The 17,787-nt window shown below is 39.7% G+C and overlaps 2 protein-coding genes across 2 annotated transcripts in view; one reads left to right on the top strand and one right to left on the bottom strand.

The window, feature by feature from the left end:
* Window positions 1-792: 792 nt before the first annotated feature.
* Window positions 793-9,243, bottom strand: pex26 (peroxisomal biogenesis factor 26). The gene is made up of 6 exons (XM_003220807.3): window positions 9,086-9,243; window positions 6,738-6,970; window positions 6,108-6,248; window positions 3,990-4,303; window positions 3,116-3,262; window positions 793-1,040 (listed from the first exon to the last, which is right to left on the bottom strand). Exons 2-6 carry the CDS (start codon window positions 6,950-6,952, stop codon window positions 937-939), a joined length of 921 nt encoding a protein of 306 aa, XP_003220855.2. The 5' UTR covers window positions 6,953-6,970; window positions 9,086-9,243; the 3' UTR covers window positions 793-936.
* A 7,852-nt stretch (window positions 9,244-17,095) lies between these two features.
* mical3 (microtubule associated monooxygenase, calponin and LIM domain containing 3) overlaps window positions 17,096-17,787 on the top strand; it is a 236,803-nt gene continuing 236,111 nt past the window's right edge. The window contains exon 1 of the mRNA XM_062983115.1: window positions 17,096-17,257. The gene's annotated coding sequence lies outside the window, so the exon portion shown is untranslated. The remainder of the gene's footprint in view (window positions 17,258-17,787) is intronic.

The raw sequence follows: 17,787 nt of genomic DNA, 5'->3' as shown, positions 1-17,787 counted from the left end.
ATTTTAAAAAAATGTTTATTTTAAATCTACAATGAATGGGGGTAAGAGCAATGGCAAATTTGAAATTTCATTCTTTAAAACCATGCCCTTTGGAAGTTCCTCCCAAACTTTTGACCACCCTTATCAAGCCATGTTTTAAAACATAACCAGCAAGCACTTCTTCATTCAAAGGTCTTAATATGCCTAAAATATTATTGAGGCAAGCCACAATAGTTGTCCCTTTTCTCTTTCTGGCATTAATCATATACTTTAAACCAGCTATGTGTGGTAAAGAGAAGGCAAGCAATTGCAGCTTTATCCATCACTCCATCTCCACACTAAGAAAAGGTAAGATACTCTTACAATTTCTCCTTGCTACATAGAGATGTTATAAATACAATGGCTTTGTTGCCAGTGGGGAAGTGGTAAGCCCACAACAGAACTAAACACACGATGCAAAGGAGGGCATTCATTCAAGTCAAGATTATTCTCCCTTGCTCCATACACCAAAGCACTGGTTCTGCCCTTATGACCCAAAAAGTACATACTCTTCTTAAGCCAAGGGCAACACTCAGTTCAAATTGTCCAGTAATAGTTATACACCATGAAATGCCAGAGATCTGGCCATAGCAACTCCAGAAATGCTCAGTGGAAACAAGGTGCATTAAAAGCATAGAGACATGAAGAGAAATTCTTCAATACTCTAATCCCAACGTTTGCTTGGAAGTGTCAACAGCCTCAACAGAACTTAGGAGTGCAACCTCCAATTGATATTCAAGTTTTTAAAAAAGGACTCACACAGAGAAGAAAAAATCACGAGAAAGGAAAATTTGTATTTAGCCATGGTGATCATCAGATTACATTATATCCTTGAAAAAAAATCATGTGCTCCTTGTGCTGTCCTTCCTTGCAACATTTTGAACATACTTGGCTTTTCACAGTTCTTTGCAGAGCCAATTAGTCTTGAAAGGGAGGCCTGCAGTGCGAAGAAAATACTGCCAAGCGAGCTTGATGGAAAAGGTGAAGTACCCGATAGATGAATGGCAGAGAAGTCGGAGAGGCTGAGGAGGGGCAAAAAGGGGAATGGAAGACATTAACTCTCATGGTTTCCATCTACAAAAACATTCCTCAATACTTGCTATGATGGCTGGGGCAAACATAGAGCTCAGAAACACTAACACTTACTTTTTTTGGCAATGAAGGTACATTTAGATAATAGCAAACCAGTGGAAATGAAGTCATATTATTGGTTTAACAAGTAATATTTTCTAGTTACTTTCTGAAATTATGTTTAAGAGCATTTTAAAGCATTTTAGGTCATTTTTCAAGGTTTATGCCATCCCTCATCAATTCTAACAGGGTATGTGGATGTTCTTAAATAAAAATGCATAGGCAATGCAAAGTTGCCTGTTTTAAAAAAACATACACAATGAATAACAGTACTGAGCTACTGAAACAATAGCCCTTTCCCAGGCTCTAGACTGATCTGTATTTATTTATTTATTTGCCATATTTATATTCCGCCCCTCTCACCCCGAAGGGGACTCTGTTGGTAACCTACATGGACAACATAATACTAAACACAACCTGTAACACTGATCAATTGTTCTTTCTCTATGTGGAAATAAATGATTTCCCTGTAGGCCAGGGAGCCCACAAATTCACCAATATAATTTGCCACCACTTCTCTGGAATGGCCAAGTCAGCCTTCTTTATTGGGTGGAATTGAAACAAACATTCTGGAGCTGCACCTAGCAACCAAGGTGGGCACACCAAGGTAGTAAGGGGCTCAAATGCATACTGGATTATAGAATCATAGAGTTGAAAGCGACCTCAATGAGCATCCAATCCAAAACCATACCAGGCAGGAAAACACAATCAAAGCATTACCTATAGATGGCCATCCAGCCTCCAGAGAAAGAGACTCCACCATACTCCAGAATATTCCACTGTTGAACAGCTCTGACAATGTTTAAGTGGAGTCCCTTTGCCTGTAGTTTGATTCTAATTTGAGTCCTAGTGTCTGAAGAGCAAGAAACAAGCCGGTTCCGTCTTCAATATGATACCAAATGTTTAAATAGGTTATCATGTCAACTTTTAACCTTAGCTTTTCCAGACGAAACATGCTTAGCTCCCTAATATGACTTAATTTTGATTACCATTTTTGAGATGTTTCAGAAACAATCTAGTGTAGAGATAGGTAAGGTTTGGGGGGTTTTTTGTGGGAAAGGGATGCCACAAAAGGCCAAGGACATTCGGGTATGGTGAAGTGAGACTGATAAATGCATACTAAGTTACTTATGGAAACAAAACACAATCAAGTGGAGAACCTCCCAGACAGAAATGAAAACAAATAACACCTACATACCATACATACATCAAGCCAGCCTATCTAGATGGTCCTAAAATCTCTGAATTTATTTCTTTCCCATATGTCTAAGCCCTTGGTTCCCAAACTGCTAGACATAAGTTTTACTTGGTTCTTTTATGAGAAACACAAGATCTGACCTTACTACCCTGTTTCCCCTAAAATAAGACATCCCCGAAAAATAAGACCTAGTAGAAGTTTTGCTGAATTCCTAAATATAAGGCCTCCACTGAAAGTAAGACCTAGCAAAGTTTTTGTTTGGAAGCATGCCTGCTGAACAGAACACCAGAGCATGCAGGATTGGTAAATATACGTACAATAGATTGTTGTACTTGGAAATAGTGGTAGTAACATGAAATTCTTGATAGGATTCACAGTTTGTCTGGTTATGCTGGTTTGTGGTGACAACTACTGTACAGTATATAATAAATGTTCATTTTTTTGTTCAACAATAAATGTGAATTCTTCTCCATGGAAAAATAAGACATCCCCTGAAAATAAGACCTAGCGCATCTTTGGGAGCAAAAATTAATATAAGACTGTCTTATTTTCGGGGAAACACGGTATCAGTAGTCTCTGCTGTCTGGAAAGGTTTCTACAAGCCAATCTAGAAAGCCACACTCTGGTCAAACAATAATAATGATAATACTTTATTTATATCCCGCCCTATCTCCCAAACAACTCCCATTCTGCTTATTTCTCTAGGGGCAAAATACTTTAAGTATTAATATCTGAATGCTTTCTTTCCACTTCCCCTCTCTCTCATACCTGGATCAAGTTTCACTATGATGAGGCACAGCATGACAGCAGCCAAGAGTGTCTTTTTGTAGGGAATTGAACAGAGTTGGCCTGCTAAAGAGCCTACCACTCTTCCCAGCTGTGCCAAGACCGTCAACATCTTTTGGGATGCCAAGCCTGAAAGACAAGAGAAAAATGTTACAACAGGAAAAGGACAGAGTAGAAATAATATATTATTTTTATATATGCAAATATGGGTATTCCAAAAAAAAATTAAATCCTAAACACTTCTGTTCCCAAGAGAAGAGATATTCAGCCTGTACCACCCTCTGGACTTACCATGTAATTTTTGGAACTCCCATGTAATTCAAAGCCTCATATGTAGTGGGAAGAAATGAAAGAGACCTTGGTTATGTCCCCATAACCGGGTGTGAAATGATTGCATAATTCACTTAGACCTAACAGGGTCCTCTGGAGGGCTCCAGTGCTGCTGTCATAATTTTGTATCTGCCTTGGGATGCATAGTCAAACACTTCTCCAATCCTATCAAATCATCATACAGAATTGGGGGGAGGGTTCAGAATTTGGCCATAATTCGAGAAGGCGCTTCATATGCTGTAGAAAGAGGAAGGATATTCTAACCTCTGCAGTGTCCCAATAGGCCCTACACAGCCATAAGGAATACATACAAACTAATAGGATGCCACCCCAGAGCTGTTATGTAACAATGCTACAGCCATCATTCATATTTCTTTGTGAAGATGGAGACAAGTGTAGAAACATTACTGTCTTAGAATGCCCTAAAACTGCCTGATAGTTCTAGTCCCTCAAACTTTGCTAAATTCTGAGCAAGTGTTAATATAGCAACTATTTCAGCTGTAAGAACTCCAAAGCAAAAGCTTACCCAAGTGCTGCTTCCATGCCACATCTGGTGGATCCTCAGGAACCAGGCACTCCTCTTGTTGCCGTAACCATTGATGCTTCTTCTCCTCAATGCTCTCATGCGCTTCTGCTTGCTGATGCTCACTCAGCGCTTTGCAGCCTTGAAGCAGCCCCTCTGCCTCTGCCAAGTGCCCAAGTGGCAACAGCACATGGAAGAGATACAGCTGGACCAAGAGGCCATAACTGGGCAAATGCTGGTTGGTGGAGGAATGAAGCCAATCGCTCCCGATTTCTAGCATCGCCTGAGGTTCTTCCACTTTGCTATGCAGAAGGATGCTAGATCAGAATACAGAAACAACACATTACTACCCTAACAATGTAATACATGGATACATTTATCTAGAACCTTCTATAGACATTCTCACATTATTTCACATAGATGTGTGTCCTGGAAAGACCTAAGTATCTTAAAAACATAGATCCTATCTGATTTCAGAAGCTAAACAGAGGCAGTCCTAGATAGTGCTTAGATGGGAGATCACCAGTGAATACCAGTTGCTGCAGGCTGTATTTCAGAGGAATAAACTGGCAAAACCACTTCTGAGCATTCCTTGCCTTAAAATGCCATATGAAATTGATGGTCCCCATAAACACAAGGCAACCAGGCACTCAATTCCTACCCACTTTACCACATATCTGGAAATTTTACAAAGAATAGCAGACACATTCCTTGACCTAAGTCAAGTTTGTGAGGATGTTCTGGATTATACATAATGGACTGAAGGGTTCTAGTAAAAAAAAGAACATGTTTAACTACATTTCTAGCCTGTCTTTGCTTTTTAAACATTCCAAAACAGACAGTGCAATGCTTTTTTGCGTGTCAGAAGCAACTTGGGAAAGTGCAATACAGAATTCATCCCATTCACTTTAAGCAATATGTATTTGGAAGGCAAAGCTCCCTTGTCATTATGTAAACTGCCCTGACATATTGGTATGACCTTCTAGAGATCTGGACAAAGCTGTTTCCACTTTATAACTCTTCTATGTTCTCCTGCATCTTTTCTCTTTTATCTTTCCACAGAAAACAAGTTAAGGAAAGAAATATCCCAGGAGTCAATTCCTTTTAAGTACTCAATAGTTAGACTGAAGTGAAATACTTAAAACGGGATAGTATTACTTTGGCTTCAAAACAGCGGGACCATCTGACTGAATATACCTTCTTCACCAAGAGCCACTATAGCAGGAATGGGCAAACTTCGTCTCTCCAGGTGTTTTGGACTTCAACTCCCACGGTTCCTAACAGCCTATAGGTTACTGGGAATTGTGAGAGTTGAAGTCCAAAAGACCTAGAGGGCTAAAGTTTGCCCATGCCTGCATTATAGTGTAGCAGTTTGAATGGTAAAGTTGGAATCGAGGAGACAGGGGCTTGTATTCCATCTTGGTTAGCCAATGAGAACTCAGTAGGTAACCTTGGGCAACCCATATTCTCTAAGCCTCAGGCAAAAGCTATGGCAAACTCCCTCTGAACAAATCTTGCCAAGAAAACCCTGTGATTGGTTCACCTTAGAGTCAACACTAAGTCATTAGAGGACTACAAGACACACAATAACAATTTATTTCAACCCCAAATCCTCCACACAGGAGGTCCAGCAGAACAAATTACAGTAGAGTCTCACTTATCCAAGCTAAACAGGCCGGCAGAACCTTGGATAAACGAATATCTTGAATAATAAGGAGGGATTAAGGGAAAGCCTATTAAACATCAAATTAGCTTATGATTTTACAAATTAAGCACCAAAACATCATGTTATACAACAAATTTGACAGAAAAAGTAGTTCAATATGCAGTAATGTTATTTTGTAATTACTGTATTTACAAATTTAGCACCAAAGTATCATGTTATATTGAAAACATTGACTACAAAAATGCATTGGATAATCCAGAACCTTGGATAACCTTGGATAAGTGAGACTCTACTGTACAACAATTCCCACCGATATCTAGATTTCTGTGTTGTGGGAATTGTTTTGAGTCGAGGAGTTCACTCAGTTGTGCAAACCTGCACTTGAAGGCTAATCATATACAGAAACTGGTCCCATTTTGATGAAAACTAGGCATAGAGAGAGAAAAGTAACTCACCACAGCTCTAGGATTTTAGGAGGCCAACACTCAGGGTCCTGGTAATATTGAAGAATCCAAGGAAGGACATCCCTCCACCGATCCATCTCAGCCAGGGCCTGGATGCCCACAATGCTTAAAGAGCATTTCAGTTCCTCAGAGCTGGTTCAACGAAGAGAGATGCCGAATTACAACTTGCGAGGAACTAAAAGAAGCCCTTCTCTGAGTAACATCTTCACCACTTTGAACTAGACTTCTACCCACTATTCATAGAGATTTTCTGTATAAATCTGCAATATAAAATACGAGACTGATGTAAAGTTTCATTTCACTATTATGACTCCTGGGGTCTTTCACACTATATGGTCATAGCAGTATGAATCAACTTTAACTGCCATGGCAACGTTCTATGGAATCCTGGAGCTTGTTGTTGAGACACTAGAGCTCACAGAAAGTGGGGGGAAATCACACCAATCCAAAAGCATCTCAAAAAAGAGAAATTCACGCCTCCAGTGTTGTTCTACTGCAACTTGCATCAGTTCCAGCCAACATTGCCAAGAATAGTCATGGATGATGAGAGGTCCACACCTATCCAGTCTTCTCAATCCTCCAGTTCTGATTCTCCTATCTCCTCATAAAAGCGGTGCCTACCTGTTTGGGTCTCCATCCTCGAGGCTCTGGCATCCCTTTTCACACTTTTCCAGGGCAGCCGCAAAGTCCTTGCGCATCACCAGAAGGTCGGCAGCATCCTCCAGCAAAGAAGCAGCCGGAGACAGCACTGGAGACAGAGAGAGCGGTTCACTGCTCCTCAAGAGACCCCCCGACCCAGCGATGGCAGCCAGGGCCCCCGAGAAGTCGTCCCTCATCACGGCTGGTGGGCAATCCTATCAGAAAAAGGACACTCCGGCCTCACTGTTCAATAACCTAATTAGGATGTTTTTTGCTTTACTATTTTTCTCCAATGAACTCACAACCCTCTTTTGTCCTCTGCATTCAGAGCGAAAAATCGGAAGGCGGAAAATACATACACAGTAGGTTGCTGTGAGTTTTCCAGGCTGTATGGACATGTTTCAGAAGCATTCTCTCTTGACATTTCGGCCGTATCTATGCCAAGTATCCTCAGAGGTTGTGAGGTCTATTAGAAACTGTGCAAGTGGGGTTTATGTATCTGTGGAATGTCTGGAGTGGGAGAACATTCACACTTGCCCCAAACAGACAAGAGTTATTTCTCCCACCCTGGACTTTCCACAGATATATAAACTCCACTCTCCCAGTTTCCAACAGAACTCACAACTCCTTGCTTAGTTTTTCCAATATACCTCATAACCACTGAGGATGCCTGCCATAGATGTGGGCAAAACATCAGAAGAGAATGCTTCTGGAACATGGCCATACAGCCTGGAAAACTCACAGCAACCCAAACATAATATAAATAAACATAATAATAATACTAATAATAAAAATACTACTGAAAACAAAATTTAAAATAATTTTTTCAACTCAAAATATAAAATTAATAATAATAATAATAATAATAATAAAGAAATAATACTTTAAATAAAAATTTAAATAAAATCAAATTTTAAAAGTTTTTATAATACAGAAAATGTGTTACAGTAGGTTAAGTTGTTTTTAATTTGGTTTTACTGACTGTACTACAATATTAATAATAAGTCGACACAGAGAGTTGCTGTGAGTTTTCCGGGCTGTATGGCCATGTTCCAGAAGCATTCTTTCCTGATATTTCACCTGCATCTATGGAAGGCATCCTCAGAGGTTGTGAGGTCTGTTGGAAGCATGGCAAGGGAGGTTTATATATCCCTGGAAGGCCCAGAGAGAGAGAAAGAACTCTTTTCTGGTTGAGGAAAGTGTAAATGTAGCAATCGGCCACCTTGATTGCAGCTTCAAGGACTGTCTGCTCACTGCATGGGAGAATTCTTTGTTGGGAGGTGTTAGGGCCAGCTAATACCTCCCAACAAAGGATTCCCCCAGGCAGGAAGCAGCCAGAGCTTGAAGCTAAAAGGCCATTAAATGCTAAACAAGCTGGCCAATGGCAACATTCACACTTGCCTCCAACAAACAAGAGTTCTTTCTCCCACCCTGGACCTTCCAGAGATATATAAACCTCTCATGCTTAGTTTTCCAATATACTTCACAACCTCTGAAGATGCCTGCCATAGATGTGGGCAAAATGTCAGGAGACAGTGCTTCTGGAACATGGCCATATAGCCTGGAAAACTCACAGCAATCCAGTGATTTCGGCCATGAAAACCTTTCACAACACAAAGAAATACTACTTTAAACAAAAATTAAAATAAAAGAAATGTTTACAACACAAAATATAAACATTAATAATAATCAAGGAAATACTTAAAATTAAAATTAAAATAAAATAAATGTTTACAACATGAAATATAAATAAACATTAATAATATGTTGTCAAAGGCTTTCATGGCCGGAATCACAGGGTTGTTGTGTGTATTCCAGGCTGTTTGACCATGTTCCAGAAGCATTCTCTCCAGACGTTTCGCCCACATCTATGGCAAGCATCCTCTGAAGATGTGGGTGAAACGTCAGGACAGAATGCTTCTGGAACATGGCCATACAGCCTGGAAAACACACAACAACCCAATCATCATCATCATCATCATCATCAAGGAAATAATACTTTAAATAAAAATTAAAATAAAATCAATGTTAACAAGTTTTTATAATAAAATGTGTCACAGTAAGTAAAGTTGGTATTAATTTGGTTTTACTGACTGTACTGCGATATTAATAACATGTCAATACAGAGTTTATGACATGGTATAATATTAGTTAGGCCTGTTTTTAATAATAACTCTCAAGCAATCAGAACTACATTTATCCGGCAAGGCTGCCAGTTAATTGCTAGATTAAAATATTTCAGTAAAAAGGTTTTCTTAGCTTGCACACGTATCTAGAAAAACAAGGTTCCAATACGGCTTTGCAAATCTGCAACATTGCAGTCTTCTCACCAATGCGAATGAGTCTTGGGGTCTTCTTTATCATATCCTATCAATGCAATCCAATGGGGAAAAGACCATGTTCCGGCGCTGTTTGCAGGGAGACACAGCTGCACTCCTTTAATTCCTTGCTCAGCAGCAGCAGCAAAAGCGTCTTCCTCCTTTGACGCGCACGGACGCGCTGCTGCAACAAAGCATGATGGGAAATGTAGTTTGGCGAGCAAGACTGACCCACCGACCAGGAGAAAAGGCTGACTGAGGACGCCAGGACGACAACAACCAGGCTGCAGTCTTGTTGCAAGAATTAGCTTCCAAAAGAGGGGGGAAAGGAGGAATTTTCTTTGCATTTTGCATGCTGGAGGCGATTTCTAGAATGTTTTGCATTTGATTCAATGGTACAGGTTGAGATGCTACAGTGCTAAATAAGAATACATCTACATTGTAAAAAGAATGCACTTTAACACCACTTTGACTGCCATGGCTTAATGCCATGGAATTTCGGGATTTGTAGTTTGGGGAGGCACCAGCACTTTTTGGCAGAGAAGGCGAAAGACCCTGCAGAACTCCCATGATTCCATAACATAGAGCGGTGGTACTCAACCTGGGGTCCCCAGATGTTTTTGACTTACAACACCCAGAAATCCCAGCCAGTTTACCAGCTGTTAGGATTTCTGGGAGTTGAAGGCCAAAAACATCTGGGGACCCCAGGTTGAGAACCACTGGAATAGGACCGGGCTGTGGCGCAGGCTGGAAAGCAAGCCAGCTGCAACAAATCACTCTGACCAAGAGGTCATGAGTTTGAGGCCAGCCTGGTGCCTGCGTCTTGTCTCTGTCTCTGTTCTGTGTCATGGCATTGAATGTTTGCCTTTATGTGTGCAATGTGATCCGCCCTGAGTCCCTTCGGGGTGAGAAGGGCGGAATATAAATGCTGTAAATAAATAAATAATAAATAGAGCCATTGTAGTTAAAGTGGTGTCAAACCGCATCAATTCTACAATGTAGATGCACTCTTCGTGTTATGCACAAAATTCTTTAAAATATTGTGTCTAAAATTACCTTCAGGCTATATGTATAACAGGCCTGGTCAAACTTTGGCCCTCCAGGTGTTTTGGACTTCAACTCCCACAATTCCTAACAGCTGGTAGAACACAGAGACTAGGACGCAAAACAATGGCTTTAGATTACAGGAAAGCTGATTTCACCTGAACATTTGGAAGAACTTCCTCACTGTGAGAGCTGTTCAGCAATGGAACTCTCTGCCACAGAATGTGGTGGAGGCTCCTTTGGAGGCTTTTAAGCAGAGGCTGGATGGCCACCTGTCGGGGGGGGGGGGGGTGCTTTGAATGCGATTTCTTGCTTCTTGGCAGGGGGTTGGACTAGATGGCCCATAAGGTCTTTTTCCCCCATATAAATTTCTTTTAAAATGGGGCACATTTTGGAATCACAGGCACTTTTTAAAAAAAATGTGTTAAATTTCAATGGTGTTTGTTTTTACTCTGAATTGTATTTTGTCTTGTTTGATGTGGAAATTTGGACTTGGCCCCATGTTAGCCGCCCCAAGTCCCTGGGGTACAAAAATAAAGTTGTTGTTGTTGTTGTTGTTATTTAGATATGTAAATAAAGCTTTTCTTTCTGTTGGTGGTACTGAAATTAACATTGCTACATTTCTTTTCCCCCTTCCTCCTTCCATTTCCATCCAATTAATTTTGTTGTCTGAGGCAAAACAGCAAGTGGTAACACTCCGTGGCTTAGTCAAATGATTTTGTCCACCTGCAGCTACACCTGTAAGCCATGCCAAAAACACAACTGAAATAATCACATTCGTCAGCAGGAGTAAAAGGCACATTTCCTCTATCTGGTCACAAGGTGTCACTCAAGCAATGCATATTTGCAGAACCACTTCTTTTTCTAAAAAATTATTTTTTTTCATTATTGATAGCTTTGTTGTACATCAGCTTCAAGTGGCTTCAAGTCACTTCTAGCTTCCTAAATTACACTCTCACATGGTTTTCTTGGCAAGATTTATTCAGATGGGGCTTGCCATTGCTTTCCTCTGAAACGTATAATGGTTTTCATAACAAAACAGGGATTTGAACTCTGGTCTTCCAGGATCATCATAGTCCAATGCACAAACCAGTGCACACACTTGCTTTGTTGATAATGGCAACTCCCCCAACGCACATACACACATATATAACCAGGTTTGGTTATGTTTCAAAATAATATAAGAAATTAGCATATCATAAAATATATTAAGGGCACTGATAATACTCACTGGTGCCAATCAGTTTTTTTTAAGGTTTGGGAAATAAGCTAATATTTGCATCATGCATTATTTTGGGCATTAACATAACAGCTTTAGGGTGACAGGAACCCCACAACAGAAAATGCCTTGGCCTGGATCCCAAAATAAGTGGACATAGGAGGTTGAAGAACACAGGAAGATAAGAAGAAATCAAACTTTTGTCATATGAGGTTCTTTAAAGTGTCTCAAAAGTATATTGAGTTCTAGTCTTTAAAAGCAAAGATCCAGGACTTTAGTTTTCGGTGACTAAATTACATAGACGTTATACCAGACCTATATTTGGCAAATGTGAGCTTTTCCCCACACACCCTATGAGACATTGGAGGAGGATTGGAGCCACAATTGTTTTTAAAAGCAACATTGCAAAACTCTGGGTCAGGGCAAAGAGAAATGGTACAAGAGAGGACAAATGAGGACAGCTCTGTCTAGAGTACGGTTCACCCACCTTAAATGGAATAGTGACACTGACTTCCATTCCATTAAGATGAAATCATGAATTAATGCTTGCTTAAATCTCCTGCTCTTCTTTTAGCATACCACTCATTTTTTAGGATGCTGAACTAAGTGACAATATGGATCTTCTAGGGTTGAAATTCATGGCAGCTGTTGTAAGGTGTACCTACACTGAAGAATTAATGAAGTTTGAAACCATTTTAACTGCCCTGCTGTGGAATCACGAGAACTTGGGTTTTCTGAGTTTTTTAGACTTCTCTGCCAAAGGTTCTGCTTTGGTGCCTTGCCAAACTAATAACAACATTGAAACGTGACAGTTAGTGTTGTCAAACTACATTAATTCCATAGTGGAGATGTTCCTGTAGAAACAGGTAGTTAGTATCTGTTATGGAGGTTAATTTGAAAGCAGCTGAGGAAAATGGCAATACTGCATTCCATGGCCAACAGCCTGCTCTATCAGTCCCTCTTTGCCTGGAGACGCAACATAAATTATCATTTTTTCATTTAATCAGCAGTTCTTGGCAGATCCACCTGCTGCTCCAGATCACATTGTCAGAGATAGAGAGCAGGCACAGTATGGGGTTCAGAAGTCTAAACAAGGTATTTCCACAGTAATTAAGGAAGCAAGTCTAATATAATGTGCAGGTATTTATGCTTTAAATGGTGTACCATGCTTTCTCCCCAAAACTGATTTGAATGAATATATATATATATAGAAACAGGTGCAAAGGACAATATTTGCTACCTGGTGACTAAACATTTGTCTTGTGTGGCAAGGCATGGAGCACAATTATGTGGGGCAAGGCTTTTGCTTCACGTGGCCAATGCTAAAGCTTAAGGGTCAAGCAACATTATGGTGTTACAAAACCCAATTGTGTGTAAGACAGCTATCAATCCTTTGCTCCCTTGAGCCATCAAGCTGTGTTCAGGCACATTAAGGAACACAGTCCCATTACATGTGTTGATGTACAATTTAATAACCACTCAAGCTAGCTTTCATATATGAAACATGGGGTAAACTCAGCATTGAAATGGCCTTCCCTTCAGGCAGCAAAATGTACTGAGTTGTCCCTGTGGGTGTGGAGAAATGCTCTCTATGACTCTAAATATGAAACACATTATATGCTTAGTATGAATAAAACAAAGCTGTGGTGACTTGCAGGCTTTCAGGCATGAAATCCACAACGGACGTGAAAGAGAATGGGAGAAGCAGCCTAAAAGAAAACAGAATATACATGTAATACTTTTTATAGGCTGACATATGCAATCTTCTTAGATATTCTGTGCAAAGCAGAGATTGAGTTAAGATTATGAACCATCCACCTGCCTTGGAGCTTTGTTAAGTGCTAAGCCTTGCAATCCACTGAAATGAATCCACCAAGTTTTCCAAGGAGAATTAATAATCCAGGATCACAGAATGCAAGACTGCAACTCCCCAAATCCATTAGCCAACATGACTTGGGGTTTGGAAAAGGTCCTTTCTGATAATTCACATGATTACTGGGAGACTGGTGGCTTCAATGACAAAAGGATAAAGAGTCACTCCAGATTTTAGTCTGAACTCTGGATGAGCTATCCATGGTGCTGAAATAATAGAAGGCATGAGGTTTAGCACTGGAGTCATTCCTTCAACATTCTGAGTAAAACCTGAATACATACATTCACATACACTTCCACTGGCATCTGAGTTTCCACCTCACACTGAGCATAGATTTAAAAGTAACTTTTTGAGCTCTGCTACTGAGGATGAAGGAAGCCTAGGAGATCACATTGAATGAATATGTCTGTAAACACAGACATATTAAATAGCTAAGGGTTTTAAAACTGTTTTGCACTGTTTACATGATTTAATATACATCAAAGTTAGTTGAAATAGAGAGGAAAATGAGGTTAAATCAATACTAAAGGAAAGCCCCTTCAAATTAAGTTGTCCACATTGTAATAAATGTTCTCCCACGGAAACTACAATTCCCAGTATGCCTTAGGAAAGGAGCTTGAGTTATACCAGCCTGTGCCCAACATAAATTCCCAAATATGGAGATGGAGTCAATTCTGACAGTTGCTAACAGTTGAGACAATCTTCCCCTGTTGAGAATGAAGAAGAGAAGAAGGAAAGACAAGGTAAGCTTGCAATCTGCAAACTTTCTGCCTGAAAGACAACCAAATCTAATTGTTTACAGGGAGGACTGAAAGCATGTTGGCAATGAGAATTGGTTACTCTGGAAATTGGTCTGATTATTTTGAAAAAAATTGCTTTAGGAGGCAGAAATACAACTACAGGAAATAGAAAAGCCCATCAAATCAATTGCTTCCTGGTTTCTAATAAGGAACAAGAGAATATTTCAGCTGTTGCTAAACAGAAAAATCCTTGCTCATAGATTTCAAAGAGAGACCAGGAACAGCATTTAAGGATGTCCAGTTAGTATGCAATTCAACATAGTTTTACTTCCAAGGAAACATGCACGAGATAGCAAAATATATCCCACTGAATTTAGGGAGAGATGTCTCTATCATGCATCCTATCAGTAATCTTTAGTGAAAACAGAGGCCTTTTTAAATGGTTGCTGTTAGCTGGATCAAGCTTACGTTTTATTTTCACACAATGAGCAGAAATACGGTAGTACATATGCTAGTAAAAATCCTTATAAGGCAGCCATTTTTCATGTAGCAGTAACATTTTCTACTGAGACAAATAATTTCTGTTACAGCCCTAGATGAAAATATGGATGTTTGCATAATACAGTTTCGACATTAAGTGGAAAACAGTTTTTGTTGCCCAACTCAGGGCAGCATTATTTAATACACCCCTTCCCACAAAGAAGTAGTGCTTAAGTTAACAAACCTAGCTAAAAACAATTAATGAATAATACCCTGTTTCCCCTAAAATAAGACATCCCCAGAAAATAAGACCTAGTAGAGGTTTTGCTGAAATGCTAAATATAAGGCCTCCCCCGAAAGTAAGACCTAGCAAAGTTTTTGTTTGGAAGCATGTCCGCCGAACAGAACATGGAAATATTGGTAGTAACAAGAAATTATTGATAGGATTCACAGTTTGTCTGGTTATGTTGGTTTATGATGACAACTACTGTACAATATATAATAAATGATTTTTTTTTGTTCAACAATAAATGTGAATTCTTTTTCATGGAAAAATAAGACATCCCCTGAAAATAAGACCTAGAGCATCTTTGGGAGCAAAAATTAATATAAGACACTGTCTTATTTTCGGGAAAACACGGTACCATAACAATTGACGTAATAGTCAATAGTACATCAAAACAGTTTGAAAAGGTATGCTTTCACACCTTTCCCAAACCTAAGGAGAGGGGAATCGATCACAAACCTGGCAAGAATGCATTCGGTTATCAGGAACCATCAGAAAAAAAGGTTCTGCCAAATACTCAAAGACTGGAAATTCAGCCATATAAACAATTGTGGCACTTTTGTATTTTTCTGATTTCATCTCATTCAATTGTCCCGATTTATAAACAGTGATCCTCTCCCATCCCACTTTTTCGGGTGCTTTTAAAATGTCCCAGTTTTTTTTTCTCCCCTCCCACTTTCTCCCTTACTTTGGGCCCTTCTATGCTGACCATGTAAGTCAGTGTAGATTTGAATCAGCCCCATGGTGGCTAATGCTCCATGTCCTAGTTCAGGCATGGGCAAACTTCAGACCTCCAGGTGTTTTGGACTTCAACTCCCACAATTCCTAACAGGCTGTTAGGAATTGTGGGAGTTGAAGTCCAAAACACCTGGAGGTCTGAAGTTTGCCCAGGCCTGTCCTAGTCTCTAAAACAAGCCTGCCCACCCCACAATGTGACATCCCTGCAAATATACCTGTACTGTCATTCTATTTTTTTGAAACTGAAATGATCAACAAAATAATGGTATGCATAATATTTCTAATTTTAAAAAATCAAGTCCTTATTAGGTTTTAAAGATTTATTTGCAATTGCTTCCCGCTGTCCAGCCCACCCTTCCCTCCAATTCGCTCTCTGCCTTCACAGCTCTGAAACTGAAGACATAATATACTTTCTTTGGGCACACAGATTAAACATTTAAATACTCAAGATATGCACATGATATGTTTTCTAATTATTGACTGGAACAATCCCATGAAATTTATGAAAAGAGGATGCGGAGGAAAGGAATGAGCAAAATCCTGCCCTTCCCTGAAGACTCAGGCAAAAACAAACCACTGCAGTTTCATTTTGCTTGTGGCTTCTTCTTTGCTAATAATTTTTAACATTTTGACCACACTTGGAATTGTTCATTGCTACTTGTTTTTAAACAAGTTTATTTTACTTTACCTTCACAGTTTGTCCTCAAAAAGCAATTATGTCTCTCTTTGATATTTCCAAGCTATTTGTTTTATGTTCCAGTTATTTGTTACCTTCCCTTGTCATCTTTCTCCACAGATACTCCTTTTTAAAAAAACAGAAAAAGACTGGTTAATCTTACCATGTACAGAGTGAAAGTCCTACTTCACTTTCAACCTGTTTTGGGTCCCTATGTTTTATGCAGAATTACTGCTTGATCCATTTTGCGTGAGAGTCAATGTGGTGTAATGTTTTGAGATTTGGATTATGACTCTGGAAACCAGGGTTCGATTCCCCGCTCAGACATAGAAACCCATTGAGTGATCTTGGGCAAGTCACATTCTCTTGCCCTCAGAGGAAAGCAAAAGCAAATCTTTCTGAACAAAGCATGCTAATAAAACCCTGCAATAGGTTCACCTTTGGGTTGCCATAGGTTGGGAACAACTTGATGGGCCCACAATAACAAAGTATGTATCTATGTGGTTTCAAATCACCTGTCAATTTATGGTGACCTGTGAATTTCATAGGGTTTTCTTAGGCAAGAAACACTCAGAGGTAATTTTACCTGTCCCTTCCTCTGAAATATAGCCCTCAACACTTGATATTCATTGGTGATCTCCCATACAAATAATAGTAGTACTGATTTTGTTTATCTTCTAAGATCAGATGGAATCTGGACTATAGGTGAAATAGGAACTGCAGGAATCCGGTCTGTGTTCTCTGCGCACAGCACCAGAAAATGATTTTTAAAATCAACCTTTCAGTTAGTCAGTGCAGATCAGGAAGAGACACACATGCACTGAAACAAGACCTCCAGTGCAAATCGCCTCAAAAGTTTAATCCAGATCGGAACCGTACCTGGTCACAGGGACACAGAGCTGGGGGCGGGCAATTTCCCTCTCTATCTCCTGGCCTCTTGTGTGTTAGTGGGCTGTTAATTGGAGATTAGCAGTATAAGACTCTTGAGCTGGAAGAAGCAAGGCCATCTAGCTACGGTCACAGCGAAAAAAATAGCCATGGCTTCTCATGTCGGAAAGGAAAAGTATCAAAGTTAGCAACGTCAAATGGGGGAAGAGCACACGAGAGCGAGAGCATCGTACAGGGCAGGTATGGATCAAGAATCTATATACTATGTCATTTGTAGCCATCCTATCCTACATAAATGTCTTGGAATGCAATGTTCCCTTTGTGGCTGATTTTGGAATGCTCTTGTTGTTAAATCTGACATTGAAGGTTGCAGATTGAAGACCCTTTTTGTTAGGGATTAAACTAAGCATGATGTGAGTATCTGTGGCATATGCTGTACAATGTTTTAGTGAATTTTGTTTTTACAAGGTTTTATTCAGTGGCCTCCTGTTATCAATAATGAAGTGCCAACTCTCGAACTGTATTTTGTCGCTTTGCTTATCTCTCTCTGTACATTGGTTTTCTGTGCAGAGTAGCCAAAACAAAAGGGACCTGGGTCTCCATGTAGTCACAGCATGAATTACTTAAAAGAGCTGAATGTGTTTTGTAGCAAAAGGCTAGTTTTGACTTGGAAGGCATGTACTGATTAGCAAAATGGTGTATTTAGATAAAATTGGTATATGAAGAAATGAAAGACAGTGTGGTATAGCAGTTTGAGTATTGGACTTGAT

The sequence above is a fragment of the Anolis carolinensis genome, chromosome 5, assembly GCF_035594765.1.
Source record: "Anolis carolinensis isolate JA03-04 chromosome 5, rAnoCar3.1.pri, whole genome shotgun sequence".
In the NCBI taxonomy this organism is placed as follows: Eukaryota; Metazoa; Chordata; class Lepidosauria; order Squamata; family Dactyloidae; genus Anolis; species Anolis carolinensis.
The sequence above is the reverse complement of the archived record's forward strand: the minus strand, read 5'-3'. Positions and strand labels throughout refer to the sequence as shown.

What these genes read in the sequence shown, in the direction of transcription:
- pex26 (XM_003220807.3), bottom strand. Translation starts at nt 6,952, where the DNA reads ATGAGGGACGACTTCTCGGGGGCCCTGGCTGCCATCGCTGGGTCGGGG. An exon ending in GAGGATGGAGACCCAAACAG is followed by an intron (nt 6,249 to 6,737) that starts GTAGGCACCGCT and finishes TCGTTGAACCAG; the next exon opens with CTCTGAGGAACTGAAATGCT. An exon ending in CATAGTGAAACTTGATCCAG is followed by an intron (nt 1,041 to 3,115) that starts GTATGAGAGAGA and finishes GCCCCTCCTCAG; the next exon opens with CCTCTCCGACTTCTCTGCCA.